Source organism: Ischnura elegans, chromosome 1, assembly GCF_921293095.1.
Source record: "Ischnura elegans chromosome 1, ioIscEleg1.1, whole genome shotgun sequence".
Lineage (NCBI taxonomy): Eukaryota > Metazoa > Arthropoda > Insecta > Odonata > Coenagrionidae > Ischnura > Ischnura elegans.
In genome coordinates, this window is record NC_060246.1 from 51,232,036 (window position 1) to 51,250,108 (window position 18,073).

The following is an 18,073-nucleotide window of genomic DNA, read 5'->3' on the forward strand; positions in this document are numbered from 1 at the left end:
GCAAAAGATTTAGTGATTTTTGCGAACTTTGAAGCTCTATAGTAACAAGAATTTTGAGAATTATGAAGTCATTTTTTGCAAACCTTAATAACTTCAACTTACTTATCGATACATGTAAAAAAATAGCTATTTTAATTTTATGAGAGCACCCCATTATGGCAAAATAAGTAACAGGCTAATATTGAAAGTAGGGTTCACACAATACTTCTGAAAATGTTAAGATGATAACCAGTTTTGACTTCACAATTAGTAATTGAATAAGACTGATACAGTAGCCTCTCATTAATATGAACAACATTATTACAAAGTCCTCAGACGAAAAGGCTAATCCAATCTATAGTAGGTCCCGGTGGTTACAAAATGAACTTTATTAAAAAGTGCCACAGGTAAGCAACGGCATTTCCTAATCATTGTGGTACATAGTTCTTCTCATGCATTTTAAACCACAGCTTTAATTATGGTTCTTTCTTTGATAGGAGATACTTCAGAATCCACGGAAAATCATATGATGAGCTTTATTCCTGTGGAATCATGGTTACCAACTCATTACCATTGAATTACTCATTAGATTGGCCATTTGATGTCCTCTCTTGATGAACATTTAACTTTCAGAGATACAATCATTCAAAAAATTCATGTGCACCTGAAATTTAAAATTTGGCACACATGGAGTTGCCGGAAGCGATGTAGTGTGGATTAGAGAACTTGTACTTAGGCCACAGTCTGAACAAAGAATCAATCTGTAGTGAATTCAGGAACTGTTCAGCGTTTCACCCGTCCTACCTTCCCGCAACCAGCAAATTTTTTTCCATGCGCCACTAGATCAGTTCCTCGATCAATAGCGAGTTAATGCAAAACTGTAATTCAGTGTTGCATTCTGCAATATATCCTCACTTTTCGATGCCTTGCGTATGTTCATCAACTTACGGACAAGCTCTCAGAACAAATCTTGTTCGTATATCGAGGATTTACTGTATTTGATCATAATCATGTACACCATACACCTGACTCTGAAAGCTGTTCCGTGGCACTACTTTAAGTACAGAAGGTTGAAGACAAGGTATTTTAGCAAGGTGTTATTTTTGTGAAGACTCCTAAAATAAACGCCCTAACGATTTACGCTCCTAAGACTTGACTCAGGAAAATCTTCTCTGAAGTTAGTGGTCGCCTTCTGCACCAGGTCTTGGCTCCTAGTGCAGGCTTTAAACTTTTATATAGCAAGTAATTTTTTGTGCATGTATAGCCAAAGTGAAGTTTCCACAGCAAGTTCCCTCATGTTATAAGCATTTTAATTCAACATGACACATTCAAATCAAACATGTTTTTCCATTTCACTTAGATTGCAATGTCAATTTTAAATGAAAATGTTAATTTTAATTGAAAAAATTGGGTCATCTTATGCACGCAGCCATCTTATATGCCAAAGTATACCGTACCTATTATTAATTTCGAGATAGATTACAAAGAGCCATCGCATAGTGTTTCACCCTACCTCCTAGACAAAGAAAAAAGCTTGGTCTTTTCCAAGCATAGTCTATCCAAAATAAGGCAAGGCCATTGATGTGCTAAAATATCCATGAAAGGAATATAGATGAAAGGAATTCTAATTCCATAATAATAAACTTAAAATAGCTTTGATAGTTTTATCTCAAGAATATGGACATACAACTCATCCAATCATAAATAATTTAAAATGTAACAATTTCCTCTCGAAACTAAAGCAGTCATCGTTCAAAATTTCCTTCTGACAAAAATTCCACAGGAAGTGACCAAACACATTCAAACCACTCCTACAAAACTTCACACCAACATCTTGCTAATCATCTTAAACACCCAAACCATAAGCACTGCACCAATTACTATTCACTTACATTGTTATCAAGCTCAATGGAGGTTTATATGAATTAAATTCTTGTAAAGAGCAATGGATACGACACTTGACAAACTTACTCATGCAGGTATCAGTGTGCAAACTCAAAAAATTTCACATATAATCGTATGTGTTTAAGGGAGTGTACTTAGACGTTAATACTCCACATAGAATGATAATGCCTTATACCAGCAAGTAATACTAATGGATTCAGGCCATCTAAATAATCAAAAAATGAAACCTTAAAATGATTTACATTAGGGAACTGCACCGAAATCCAAGGCAATATATCATAATACAATAAGTTTCAACCTATTTTAACCTACATAACCATTGAGAATTAAAACAATATTTGCCCAGAAACATGAGAATAAATACCTGCATCGCATTCAGCCTAGGGTATGGCCAATATATATCAGCATTTGCAACAACCCATAAAATTAAAAAAAATTATGAGGAAGAAAAATTTGACCAAATTACAGCATTAGAACATTCTGACTACACGCCATACCTACACGAGATAATTTGAGAAGAATAGCCAGTAAATGCCCACACTATACCACTTCAGTAGAATAGATAAGACATCCAACTATATATGATTCTAAAACTCCTTGTATACATATTGATATTGATGGTTTATTAATACCTTACATACAAGGTTCATAGAACATATGCAGGTGATTAAAAAACTCTATTTGTGAGAAAAGTTACATATATGACAAATATATGAATAAATGAAAATGATTTTTATGATCATGATTTACACTACTACTGATTTCCACATAATGTACAAACCAGAGGGGGAATTCCTTCATTTTTTAAAACAAAACTCAACACAATCTTCACATTACCCAAAAATCACGCACACACAAAGAACTTCCCTAGTTCAATGAATGTTACTCATTTTACTTGTCCAACAAGAAACACAGACCAACAATATCAAAACAGTAAAACAAAATGAAGGTGGGATGGACGAAATTGAATGGAGCCAAATATACCAATCAAAATCAAAAACTTAAGCTACTACACTGTTTGATTCAACTTATGGAACATGACAAAATTAGGCTATTTCCAAGCCACTGGCAGATAAATAAGGAGAGCAGCCAACATCCCTAATCCTAATCACAATCAAGTTCCCCTTAAAATGGCATAGGCTTAAGGCTTGGATTAGAAATTTCAATTATTTCACTTGGATCAACCATGAGCTTCATTCAATGAAACTAATGTTAAGGGATAGGAAGAGGGACTTCACGCCCCATCACACACCCAAGCACACAAGTATAGTTGCTATGTTACCAATGGATCACAAATCATACCAATGCATACAATGTCATCATATTTCGCCACTATAGTCTTTTTTTCCTCTACAGGCACAAGCAGACACGCACCCTGGCAGCCACACAATATTTCCTTGCAATTGAAATAAAACCTCAGAATAAATGAATATTAATTCCCTAACATTTCACATCAACCTCTAGTGCACACTTTCAAAAATCTTCATCGGCAAGCTTGAAGTCATTTTGTGGACATTATGAGAAAAATCAATTGAAATGAACCTTATATTTTTTTCTGGAGAGAAGGATATTACTGGTAAATTTACAATAATGTTCACACATCTAAAGGCAGTAATTTAAAGCCACACAAGTATGGACTTTCAAATTTGTCCTACTCCAGAAAATGAAAGCTCAAAACAAAAATAACAGGAATTTTGCTAAAATACTCAGTTAAGGCCCACAAAGTTTACACGTAACTAAAAGCAATTGCAAATTAATTGGTGAAGTAGCAAGTCTCATACAATGTTGTGACAGTTAAAGGCAAATTTATGGTCAATATGTCCACTCAGGCCTCAGAAAAACATAACTACATATATTTTTCCCTACCACTAAAAGATCAAGAATATGCTATTTAAATCATTCGTGCACAATTAGGTATCAGGTATTTATTTTTTAGACTTCTGTTATGAAATTAATCCATGCAATAGGATATGGAGTTTGAGATATGACCCAAACTTGGAGCAATACCACTTATTCCTGGTCACAGTCTCAAGTCACATCACTACTGTGTTGTGTCTCACATGTCCGCAGGCTGATTACAGATTTGGGAACTACTCCACATTTCCAAAGGAACAATTGAATAGAAATAAAGTGAAAATGACTGAACACCATCTACTGTTTTTTTTCCATTCCCCACTTCTAACTCTTATACACCAATGGCAATGTTTTTCAGCAGATGGCATCACTGAGGAGGGGTAGCATGGGTTATAACAAATTTATGATTAACTGAAAAATTGGAAAAAGAAATTCGTTCTATCACTTCTAGGCACATATTTTTCAAATCTTCTGGATCTTCTCACCAACAACAACAGGATTGTTGCGCCGAATTTCTTGAGCCCCCATCTGTCGATAATCAAATGTGCATTCATGCTTGTCACTATATCGGTGGACTGCACAATAGAGACCACCACATCTGCATTCAAATCCTAGAAGAGAGAAATACGCGTAACTAAAAGCAATTGCAAATTAATTGGTGAAGTAACAAGTTTCATAAAATGTTTGAGTTTGGTTATGTCTTCCCTGTATATATGCTTCAAAGTTTTAAAAAGTCCCCTATTTACGCTGGGCCATCATAAGGAACATGGCGGATTGCGCATCACAACCATACAAGAAATAAAATGGTAATTGGCAGAAAGTTTTGAGATTTTTGCAAGCAAAAGACCTTCTGAATTATAGTTACTTCGATTAATATATAAACAAAGAAGAAGATTTGATGCAAGCAATACTATTAATTTGCGTAAAATGATAGCAATTTCGTTTTTACTTATCGCAAGTTTATATTTTATCGAGAGAGCGTTAAAGGTATTTATTTGGCTACACAGAGTTGGGATGTTTCCCTGAGGAACGAATTTACACTGTATCGACATTCACGCTAGGTGAGGCCTGGGTGTACTGTGGGTGGAGGCAGAAATCTAAGTCTCCATTTCATTTTTCCTACTAGGTATTTCCTTGCTTCAAATGCTTAAATAACCTTATAAATACGCCATGTTTGGTCTCATTCTTTTTTACATGACGTGCACATTACTAATACTTCCATCCAATAAAATAATACCAATTGCCGAAAGCCATTGCTAGACACCTTTTGGGCTAATAGGTGACTCATGCAGGAGTTGACCTCCAGAAACGCAGAACTTTGAAGCGGGTAAACTGAAAGAGGTCAGCAGGCGAGAAAGGTGGAGGCATGAAAAAAGGTTTCTTTTGTTCTCATGCAACTTGATATTTTCTTTCAAAGCTAAGGTCTTCCTAATACGATCCATGCGCAAGCTGGATTCTTTTGCTTGATTTTGGAGAAAGGAAAGCTTAGAGGGGGGATGCTAGTGCTGACTGGAGGAGGATAGGATCTTGGGAAATGCGCTTATGTTACTATCCCACGGCATTGAACTTCTCCCTATGGTAGTTTAATCTCGTAGGGAAGATACAAACTATGAGCCTGTTGTTATTAGCCATAAATGACACATTGTATGTATTTCGTCTCATTTTTGTCTAACGATGGATGCTGGAAAATTATATGTCTGGACCGCTATTATTCGACGCTAGTATTCGATCTATGATTTACTATTCGAATTCGAGTTCAAGAAATCTGGAAGTCGACCCATCTCTAATTTTTAATGATACTTCGCTTTAATGATATTTTTAATTACGGTTTGTAATGATGTTATTGATGTAAATGATTTCATTAAATTTGAAATAAAAAGTTGATTTTTAAAATGCATTTGGTATATACCTATTTATTTATATATTCATTAAGTGAAATAGATGAATGACATTTAATATGCTTTGTGCAATTCTAGTATTTGGGGTATTCGAAATTTGAGATATTCGAGTAATGATTTACTATTGAATTCGATATTAGACTACGAGAAATCGGCTATTCGACCCATCCCTAGTATCTACCATCATAAGATTGTATTACCGGAAGAAGTTGGCTGCAATTAACTGAAATGAAGGGATGATATACAAATTTCTACTTTACTTAAGCATTATGTTCACAAATATAGGGACACTAAAGTTATATATGTAGTGGTTTTCATGATCCACTCATTTAGTTTTATTCTCCTTGCACATTATGAAATTTGCCATTAATTTTAAAGTCATGCCAATCATAATCACTTTTTTCCCAGCTATTTTTCCGTAACAGCCTCAAAAAAAGCCAACCATGTCCCACAATCGAGATGGAACTTGGTCAATACAGGACAAAATAAAATTTCTGAAAAGATATGACTTGCATGTAAGTTCATGCTTCCCTAGCCAGAGAAATTGGGATTCCACATTGAACACCCTCATTAAAACATGCAAACAATTCAAACGAAAAGCAGTGGAAATGGACTCGGTGCAAAGAGGCGAACAGAAATACAAAATGTTATGAACCGAGTGAAATTTTAAAGTAATGGTTTCAGTGTGCCAGAGCATCTAGCATACCCGTCAGTGGAGTTATTCTTAAGGAAAAGGCAAAACATGTGACAATAAGGACACAAATTGAGGACTGAAAGGCTTTAAATGGATGCTAAAGCCAGTTTAAAACTAGGTACAAAATTGTGTACAAATCAATTTGTGATGAGTCAAATGGTGTTGATCCCCAGACAGTTGCACAGAAGACATTCACAATTTAGATGAGGCTTTTTTTTAATGTTCTTCCTCATAAGACTTTAAAGGAGAATATTGCCATGGGAGATGGTATTGTAAAGCTTGTCTGACCATATTGTTAGGTGCTAATGCTAAGGGTAGTGAAAAGTTAAGGCCGAATAAGAAAAATTAAGTAATACTTTTTTGTTGTCCTAATTACATATTTTATACTTACTGTTTAAGACATGATTCACTTGAAAAATAGAACATTTAACCATTCTTTAAGGGATAACATTCATCAAATTGTTCCAACCCTTGACTTAAAACTTTTATCCCTTACCCCCATCAAAATTGTAAAGAGGGGTTTTGCTGTGGTTTAAAAAAATGTTGAAAATACCCAATTATATTCGGCATAATGCAGCAATTCTATTCAAACTCCTAAACTATACTAATAAAATGATATGCACCCAGAAATTTTGGGTAAATAAATGTTAATAAAGGAAACACCCCAATTTAAGGTGAATTAAAATCAAGGCTCACACAAAAAAGTTAAGATCAAGGCTGTTCTCAATTGTGTTATTTGATATTTGGCAGTAAATGCTTAAACGAATCTGAAATGCCAGCTTGATGGTGGCAAGCCATTGAGGTGAATGATCATGAATTCCATAGTACAGTAGACTCTCATCAATACGTACAACGTTATCATGAAGTTCTCGTTTTTACAAAGCAAATTGTTGGTCCCTGCGAACAGGCTAATCCAATCCATAGTTAAAGAAACCTTCTAATGAAATTTTCGTTATTACAAAATTACAACCTCAGTAGTAGTCCCAGGGGTTATAAAAACAACTTTATTATGAAGTTCCACTGAAAAGTAACGACGTTTATACACGAACTATTGGCATTCTATAATACACTAACAGCATTTTCAAAGGTGGATATATGCTAAACTACATTATAATCATTCCGCAATGTATAAGTTCTTCTCATGACCTGTAACCAAGAGCATCAATTATGGTTCCTCCTTCAGAGGGAGATACTTCAGTACCCACGCATCATGTAATAAGCCTCATTCCAGAGGAGTCATGGTGACCCACTCACTACAATTATATTTGATTAACGAACTCCCAGATTTATGAACATTTGAAAAATTCTAGTGCCCAAAATATCAAAGTTGGTGCCTTTGGAGTTGGCCGATGCAATGCAGTTTGGCGTAAAGAAACTCACACTTCGGTTATAGAACAGTATTGCAGAACTTTTTGAACAGTATAATTAAATCAGTTGTGAAGTCAGTAACTGTTCAGCGTTTCGCCCATTCTTCCTTCCCACGGACAGAGCATTTTATTTGACTCTTGCAACGCATATTTTTGTATGTCGAAGACTTACTGTGTATGTACATGATTTAAATGCATTTATCATACGCTGAAGAATTCTGCAGTGCAAGCATTAAGAATTTGGCATGGTGTGTTTTCTTTGAGATGATTCCTGAAAGAAACACTCTTGCAAAATTAGTTATTACAAACCTCTGGTTTTTTGGTCCTGTGAACTTCATAATAGCGAGAGTTTAACCTACAGCCTACATGCAACTATACTTAAACAAGTTATACTTAATAGCCATCATAAAAGGTAGAGAGGAAATGCAAAAGTCCAACACCCAATTTTTTCTAGTTTTGTTTCAGCTCCACAGAATTTCTGAACTCACCAGTCAATCCAACCTTCTTGCGACAAGTAGCACAACGATTTTTCTTTTTCTTTCCATCTTTGTCTACAGTATCTTTCCCATCAAATGTATCATCAGCATCACCGCTGCTGACAGAACCTTCATTGCTACCACCGACGGCACCTTCATTTTCTCCACCCTAAGGTCAAAAATTAAATATACATATTACTGGAAAATCAAATCAGTAATCACAAAATAAATTGTTCTACTCCTCCAATAAATGCCAGGGTTTCAGAGTCACAGGTAGATTAGAAGAAAAGCAATGCACATGCAATAGACAAAAAATACTATCATATCAAAGTTAAAGAATATATCTCATCTTGCATTTCAAGCTACATGAATCCTTTGTGAATGTACTCAAGAAAGTGATGCTTGATAGGCACCAAAAATTATGGTGAGGTACGAGAAGGAAATGTAAAAATACAACACCGTATTTTTTCAGTGTCCCACATTAGTAGCAATCAATGTTTAGCTATTCAGACCTTTTCATTGTACTTGTATTTACTGAGAGAGAAAATTGAATTTTTTCATTAGCTATACCTCTGGAATATGCTACCTATTCCTATTGCAAAAAGTAAATAGACAATGGAACAGAAATTAAATATTAAGTGCCCACTCATTAAACGTCATGTTGTACCTTGCCATCAAAATCAACAACAACAAGTCTAGTATCACAAATACACGGCTGCCAAATTTCCTAAATAATGGTAGTTACCTGAACACTAGAAATCTTAAGCTTGTTCATCAACATGGAATTACTAACGCAGTCATTTTGACCACAATTAAATTATCATAGTAAAATTATTTTATTTAAGCTTTATAAGAATTTTTAGATTAAAGCTTGATAGTGTCAGGGATCAATCTTTCACCGATTTGTAACATTTTATTTTAATGGAAAAACTTCAAAACAACAAGATCACATACATAAGAGCACATTTTATTTGGTTCCATCAGCATTGCACGACCAGCTAGATCAATTAATCACAACCTTAAGTTAATGCAAATTTGTAATACAGTCTTGTATTCTGCAATACAACCTCATTTTTCGATGCATTGCATAGGTTTATCAACTAATAAACAAGGACTCAGAACACATCTTGTTCGTACGTCAAGGACTTACTGTATTTAAGAAGATTATTTCGATAGCATCATGCAGCAGCCAAAGACCGCGTGTTTCACACATGGATGTGTTTGACACCAGATGGTCAGGACAATGGGAAGGTGCAAAAGAAACTCCCAAATGAATTCAGAGGGCAATAGCTAGGAAGTAAAAAATTAAGTTTCCCCAAGATCACTTTTCAAGCAGATTACTTCAAAGCCAAACGAGAATATTTAATGATATAATCTTGTAAGAAATTTTCCTCTTTAGCCGCACATAATTGTAGAGAGCACCATTAACCCTAAATTTCATTTAACAATAGAAACTATTGTCACTTAAGATCCCATTTTTCGTCATTTGATTTCCATGAAGCTATCCGTGATAGATACCATTTCTCTACAGTTTAATTACAGCTACACATTACTTAGTTTTTTTAATAAACAACATGTTATGATTGAGGAAAAGCTTGGATTAATAACAATCACCCAAATTCTTTCAGATAAATATCAAACGAATGTGCTTGTATTCTCCATATTTTCGTGTAATTTAATCGTGTATATCATAGACATGTCTCTAAAGATATTTTGCAGTACAACAATAAGTACAGGAGATTGAACACGCAAGAAATTTTGGCAAGGCATGTTTTATTTCCGATTGATTCCTTAAAGAAATTCCTACAAACCTCCAGTTTTTTGATACCATTAACTTTGAAATAAGGAGAGTCCACAGTAATATTGCCATGGATGAAACAAAGGAATGCCTTGGGGAAGGAAATAACGCTAGGCAACTTGGCTAAAGCACACCAAAAATTTACTGTGTGTAAGAGAATTGCTTTTGGGAAAAAAACCCTACATGAAGATAACAATTTATAAAAATTAAATTCACTCACTGAAGATTTAAACAATTACATATTAGAGGTGATATTGGTAATAATACCACCCAAAAATGATGCTTGATGGGAACCCAGTTTTCTTCCCTGTAATTTATTAAATTGTCAGCATTTAAAACTAACACGTGAATCTCATATCTCCAAGTTTACAGAAAAAAATACTTATTCCCTCCCTTGGAATCACCATAAATAATTTTTCACTTGAACACACACAAAAATGAGAACCACTTTCAATATAATTGTGATAAAACCTACAAAATGCTATTTTAATCTTCAAAACCTCAGGAAACAAGAGACTTGAAAAAAAGAATGTCTTTGTTACCATTCAATTTAATATACACCCATTCCTCGTAGAGTGCAAGAGATGCGTTCCTTGGGGTCTTTGCACCATACGAATTTGTGTTATATGAGAGCGTTTTAACACTGGGAAGATAGGGAAGCATTACTGGTAGCATAGGTGTTGGGTATCGAATTTCCTCTTAACCATATAATTTATATTAAAATCCTTAAAAAAACTAATCCATGTAAACTTGTAAAGTTTAAAATATCTTTAAAGAAAGTAGGCATGCATTCAAAGACTTTTATTCACAAAAAAGAATTTGTACGTGCTTTTGAATTTCCTTCCTGCCCTTTCCCCCCTGGGCTACCATATGCTATCTCAGGGGTATGTAATGCATTGCTTGCAGTTGACGAATTTTCAAATCAGCCTAAAAATAATTATTGTGCCACCATGCCCCTTTGTCGCTCATCGAAATGACAGGCTAGTGCTAATTAGAATACCATTTCATTGCTCGCGGAGTTTGTGAATGATAAATCATGACTGGCTTTAATTTGAAGTCCCCCCAGGCATTAGCAGCTACGTGAAACAGTCTTTAATTGCCTTGAAACCTGACCCAGTTTTCTTTCACGTACAATGAATGAACGAGATTGTATTCTTTTCCTAAACAATATCGTCTCTTAAACTAGTTAAGGGGAAAAGGAACCGCTTTTAATCAACGCTTGGGGTTCATCAGAAAATGTTGCGGTGACTGCGCTATCAAATCCTGCACATTCACCTGATATCACCCCACTGAAAATACCTGCTTGCCGTATAAAATTCTGGAACCAACTGGAGCGATTACCACCCTCATCTTTGGGTACAGATTCACAATGAACTTTCCGTATGTGTTGACCGCTTGGTTGAAGTTGGTGCGGCTGAGGTCTCTGGATGTTTTAAATTAGTCTTTATTCAGAATATTGCATCGTGAGTTTAATCTTCCGTGCAATATCGGTTTGACACTCTGCAATTTCAAAGCAATTTACCTCTTTCAATTTCTCTTCTACGATTATGGTTTTTCTTGATAACTTCTTGGTTTTTCTACCCACATTTCTTTTTTTTCATTGTTCTCTTGGTTTGTACTCAGTATGGCTCTATCAAAATCACCAACTGCTGGGCAACTGCAGCACTGTATTCCTGAGATGCAGAGGGCCTAAGACTGCTGGGTGGGAATGAATCCATTGTGTTTGAGACTGTATAGCGGACCCTCTAATGTGTCGATGATATTCATATGGAACTCAGCCACCGCTCCATTTCTCCCCCATGAATACCGATGACCTTGAAGGCTTTAGCGTAGACCCTCTACCTGGAAGTCAATAGCCCGATAACCTATGATGGCAAATATTACGTCTCAAACCATATTGCTTAAAAAAAAACTCATTTCCACTAGCTCCACGCTGAATTAATGATCTAAATTACGTATTGTCATTACCTTAAGGAGACGAAATAAATTACTCCGGTAGGCCGACCATCTGGACCCACTGACGAGTAATGCTTTTGGCCATTGCACAGCAATGTATTACAATTAATATATAAACAAAAAAGAAGATTTGAGGCAAGCAATACCATTTTGCATAAAATGATAGCAATTTCGTGTTTACTTAGCGCAAGTTCACATTTCATCAAGGGAGCGTTAATGGTATTTGATTAGGCTACACAGTGTTTCCCTGAGGAACGAATTTGCACTATATCAACATTGCGCTGATCGAAATTGCGCTACACAAGGCATGGGTGTAATCTATTTTAAACTGGAAGTTTCGCTCCCGCAAAGAAGATTTATTTCTTCTGAGCATTATGTGATACATTATGCATGACATTGATTATGCAATCACCCTCCCAACTGATTGATGGAGTAGCAAGCGCCTCCAGACGATCAACAATATAAGTCACCATTGTGGGAAAGATTTCTAGCATAAGAACTACATATATATATATATATATTGTGTAGGGTAATGGTATATTTATCGCATTTCAATATTAGAATCCAATTTTGCATCATGAGACCTTACTTTTAGCATGATAATATTAAATGTAATAACTAACCATCACACTTCAAAGCTTTTCTTACATCGACTGCAATAACAACATGATAATCAAAAGGGTTTCTGAAGTAATGAAGTCCTTTTAAACTAAATCTGAACTCCCGTACATTAAAACAGTATCTAAAGCTAGTCTTTTCACTCTCCAATAACATTATCGTTATGTAAGCAAAAGTACTAGGGGCGGTACTAGTTTCTTGGCAATGAAAGTGAAAAATGAACTGATAATAAAGTTAAATATAGTTGATAAATGCAATGATTAAATGGAACATAAATCAATTTTATAAAAAATGCAATGAAATTGAATGCTAGGGAGTTGTGTTACCTTGGGCCGAACTTTTTCCAACCCAAGGCATGCCTACCGACCGCCTATAGCACTGTGAAACAACGAAATGTACGAGTGGATTGAAATTATCATACTTGGTACATTACTCAATGGTAATATGTGATTTCTGCAGAGGACGCAGATTAAAAATTGATCATTAGGTAAACGTATGCATATTTCAGGAATAGTACAAAGAATTGAAGTAATAGGACTATAATCATGCGTAAAATACGCGTGCATGAAAATTATCATAATTCAGTTATGTGTCCATTCATATAGCTGATTTTTAAAAGAAATAACAGATTAAACATCAATAATTAGAACTATGTTTATGTATTCCGTGATTTGTACCTTACATCCAAGTTACAGGAGCTGCAATCCTTAGTACTTTCGCACCGCGACTGTGACTTGATGGAAGGTATGAGTGAATATTAATTACCATTACTCAGTTACACGTCCATTCATATAGCTGGTTTTTGCATATATGGCAGAATAGACATCAATAATAGATACTACGTTAACATATTCTGCGAATTATACCTTATATCTAACTAGAGGAATACATGATCTTCGGATAGCCAATCGAGCTAACATTTTCCGATTCCAGTAGACTGTGGCTATCAATAAAAATATGCCTAAGTAATATGATTCACCTCTCGTAATTTTTTGAGAAGAAAGCATTTATAAATCGTAAAAAATGAATCTACATTATATAACTGGTATTTCCTGACCTCTCTACCAAGTCAGGGGTGGCCCAGTGGTTACAGTGCTCGACTACTGAAGTAAGGATGGTGAGTTCGATCCTCACTCGCTGAACTTTTTTCATTTTTCGAGGGTTTTATTGTTTTAACTTTCAAAGATTGTTTTCTGATCTTCGTTACCTTAAATGAAAATATTTTTAATTAATTTAAAAGAATAATAGTATGCGCTAAAAAGGGTAGCAAACAAAGCAAGGGCTATATAATAACCTCTTCAAGTGCGATTTTGTATTTATTTTTGTTCTCTCTAGAGGTATATTAGGGTATTGTAAGTGTAAATTATCTTTTGAAGGAGGTGGGGACAGAATAATGGCATTTAAATTACTGATTGGGATGGAAATCTACCCTATAGATTGATTATGCTTTCATCGGGAAACAAATGGATCAGCTTGGGAAAATCAACAGAGGATGAAAAGTGGACAGAAACCAGAAGTCGGCATTAAACTATTCTTTATGAATGGCGTCAAGGGGACGACAGTTTAACGTCCCATCCGACAGACGGTGTACTGCACTGCCGGTGCAATCCACATTACACGCAGGGATTGAATTTCGAAATGCTCTTATATTAGTTTCAGAGATTTGAATGCGGAAGGCTAGTTCACTACCTAACCACTCCAGTAAATTCTTTGTTTGCAAGTTTCAGGATGGTACTCGAACAAACTGAGAATGCGTTCTTTCCTCTGCCGCAACGACTGCCCTGGATTTTTGACTGAATACACACGTCATTCACATTTATGAATAATTTTCTCGTGCCAGTTAACTTTGAAGCAAACCATGCATAATCCATCATGTCTTGAAAAACCGGAGTACTTAATTGGTGATTTATTATGTGTATTTTTAGTGCATCATCTCCTGAGGCAAATTCCAGATTTTCCTTCAATAGAATCAAGCAATTCTGCAGATGTTTTATAAATATTTTCACTCATCTGAAAATAGTACAAATCACATGGCTGGCATAATGGGATAGATTTGGTAACTGGCACGAGAAAATTATTCATAAATGTGAATGACGTGTGTATTCCGTGAAAAATCCAGGGCAATCCTTGCGGCAGAGGAAAAAACGCATTCTCCATTTGTTCGAGTACCATCCTGAAACTTACAGCTACAGGAGCTGCAATCCTTTGTATTTTCACACCGGGAGTATACTACGGTTTGCAGTATTTGTAACTTCGATATGAGGTACCATTCGTGGAGTAGGTGAACGTAGTTTGACTAACTAATGTTTCTTCTGTTACATCTGCAAAAATCAGAGATATGAATGGACGCACAATTCAGTAATGTCCATGCATACCTTCCATAGAGTCAAAGCTTCGTGGTGTGAAAATACTAAGGAATGCAGCTCCTGTAACTTGGATATAAGGTACAATTCGTGGAATAGGTAAACAAAGTTCTAATTATTAATGTTTAATCTGTTATATCTGCAAAAATTAGGGAAAAGAATGGACGCATAACTGAGTAATGGTAATTACAATCAAGTGATACCTTCGGTAGAGCCACAGAGTCGCGGTGTGAAAATACTTAGGATTGCAGCTCCTGTAACTTGGATAGAAGTTATAATTCACGGAATACGTTAACCTAGTAGCAATTAATGATGTCTTTTCTGCCATACATGCAAAAATCAGCAGTATGAACGGATGCATAACAGAGTGACACTAATTATCCACCACGCGTACTGACGTATGGTTTTTAAGTTATATGTTGGCAGCACTGGTAATCTAGGGGAAAAAAGTGTGGGCCAAGGTAACACAAGTATGCTAGAGAATACAAAATATACACAAATGAATAAATATCGAGAGAGCTCCCACATTCTCTGGCACAATAATTACGTTATTACTTGTTTGCCAAGCATCATAAGTAGAATGGCAAGTTTGTCCCAAATGAGGTTTTATTATGAAAAACAAGACGACATATCACACACGCTTGACTTCAGGTAATATTTCACTTTAAGATAGTGTCAATAAATGGCTATAATCAAATATTCCCTTAGCACAGTGCAGTATTTCTGAAATACTCCACCTCATTGGTTATTGTGCCTCTCACACGCATTAAAAAGTGGCATCATATGGCTAAAAGCAGTAATGGTGGCCATTCTGAGCTTTTTCAAATGAGATTAAATTTTACCTTTAATTACCAAGCAAACCTGGATTTATTAAGTTACTAGCATGTAACTATCACATCAATGATGGGGTACAAGCTCCAATTGATTGCATTTGATTTCTGTAATGAAGGGAACTACCGTCCATTTTCATTTATCTGTCTTCTTCCTATCCTTATTCTTTCAACCATATCCAAACTCAAATAAAAATCTATGCAGATGGAAACCCTTCAACAACAGTGAAGCTCAAAAAGAAAACCTAGGAAAATAATTTGGGAAATATTAAATAGTTATCCTAAGGTATATGTAATTAAAATGAAAATGCTAAGAGTAATTATTATTATTATACCAGTAGTATAGCATGAAGAAATAACGAGGAACTACCTCATACTAAACCTGCTTGATATACAACAAAGCACCAATCACTAAATTAAGACTCATTGGTAGTATACTGACTAAAGCAATTTAAATAATAATTGAATATAAATATAGCTCACAAAATCGACATTTGCTACACACACTAAGGTCTGACCATTTGGAACAATAACATGCACAAGTTCATGCAAAAATGAATTAACGCAAAAATACACTATATAATACACTACATAACTAGTAACAATACAAACAGAAAGCTGAAAGTGATCATATTTCATTATCTATTCACATATACTCCTTTTAACCAAACTCTTTCATGCATTCACTAATAAGTACATTTGAATGCATTATGGAACAGGTCTGTAAGATTTACACAACAAAAAATTATATTACTGTGTAATTTCTCCACTATTTTCCTTTTGATCGCACATATTGCAATGCTCAAAATTCCCAAGGAAAACTAGACTGAATAACTGTACACTGGATACGATGTTTTGCCATAACATATGATTACATTTTTGAGGCAGCAAAATAACTAAATCAGCCCATGCAACGACTTCCACAACAACACACCAAATAATACACATTCTTAAAAAAAAACATTGTTAGTAGCCTAAAACTAGGTAAAAGTTATGAAAACTACAAACAGAATAGTCCACATCAAAGTCGGATGCTGCAGGCCTCACGTCTTTGCTCAGCTCGCCACCGGTACTCCCCCCAACCACCACTGGCACTGTTGGTTGAGCTGTGTCGATCCCAGAAGGTGCAAGTGCAGACCCGCTCGAGCTGGAAGAGGAGCCAAGGAAACCCTGGGGGGAGGATGGTGCTGGGCGATCCGTTGAATTGGCCACGGATGAAACTGAGACGGAGGACGGTGAGGACTGAGGTGGCTGCTGCTTCTTTTTGAGAGCTTCCTTGTAGCATAGGGAACACAGGCCATCCGTGGCGGGACTGCCGTAAAAGCCACAACCGGATCGGCAAAGGGCTGGGGGGGCTTGCATTGGGTTTGATTCGCGCTCCATTGCAGGAGACTAATTACTACGATGGGACGGAGTAAAACTTGGGTGGCGAAGCTATAATCCGGCCCGTGGGATAATCGGCTAAGGATTTTTTGTCAGCTGGTATCAGGCAATCAGTCAATAAACGGCAGATGGGAACCAGGCAGAGACCTTGCTTGTTGATATCCTTGGAAGAGATGCTAGGGCTGCGTCACCTGTAAAATGAGATAAGATGAAAACTCGCATTAACTATCGGATACATACACCTCGATAGACACAGAACTTGAAAAAAAACGTAAGAAGAAGAAAATAACGTCCCAACCAGTTCCCCAGGCTACAGCAAACCTTTGGTACGCCTCAAAATTCCCGAGGAGCGAAAACGTCAGCAAAGAAACAATAAATAAACACTGAAATCGACTTCTTTTACTTCTTAATTCCTATCGGGAAACGGCTTCATAAATTAGATTAGTTATTATTTTATACCATGAATCGCTCATCATACTCACAGGAGAATCACCACATATCAAAATGATAACATGACGAATTCCAATCACGTTTCCACAGCACGAACTATTTCGTAAAATTATATGAAAAAAATTAAAAGGACGAACGAAAACTAGTTCCACGATCGTATTTCCGAGCGCGAGCTTATAATACAACGAACGTCTGGCAATGGTCCCGCGCGACCTTGTCGCGCACATCGGTCTGTTTTGCGCTTCCTAGCCCTGCTTTCCAATGCCTCCCAGGCAGTATCGCAATACAAGGCCTATGTCGTCAAGACTCAAATTTGCTAAATAACTTAAATTGGCAAGCGACACGCAGATACTTGACCTTCACTGAATGGAACTGCTAACACACCACGACGAAAGTTTAGATTCACCACAGATAGGAACACTGTCCAAGCATAAATTAATAGTTAGGTTTGTCGTGTCCTTGTTTACTTGAACATGGGTGATTAATGTAGGTCGCAGTTATC

The 18,073-nt window shown here is 36.0% G+C and overlaps 1 protein-coding gene across 7 annotated transcripts in view; it reads right to left on the reverse strand.

The window, feature by feature from the left end:
- Window positions 1-1,629: 1,629 nt before the first annotated feature.
- LOC124160237 (zinc finger A20 and AN1 domain-containing stress-associated protein 2) overlaps window positions 1,630-18,073 on the reverse strand; it is a 39,185-nt gene continuing 22,741 nt past the window's right edge. For 6 of the 7 annotated variants that reach the window (XM_046536076.1, XM_046536072.1, XM_046536065.1 and 3 more), the window contains 3 exons: window positions 16,747-17,312; window positions 8,186-8,342; window positions 1,630-4,349 (listed from right to left, as the gene is read on the reverse strand). In XM_046536076.1, coding sequence (XP_046392032.1) covers window positions 4,201-4,349; window positions 8,186-8,342; window positions 16,747-17,121 — 681 coding nt within the window. In that variant the 5' untranslated portion in view covers window positions 17,122-17,312 and the 3' untranslated portion in view covers window positions 1,630-4,200. The remainder of the gene's footprint in view (window positions 4,350-8,185; window positions 8,343-16,746; window positions 17,313-18,073) is intronic. The other variant, XM_046536094.1, reaches the window with a different exon arrangement.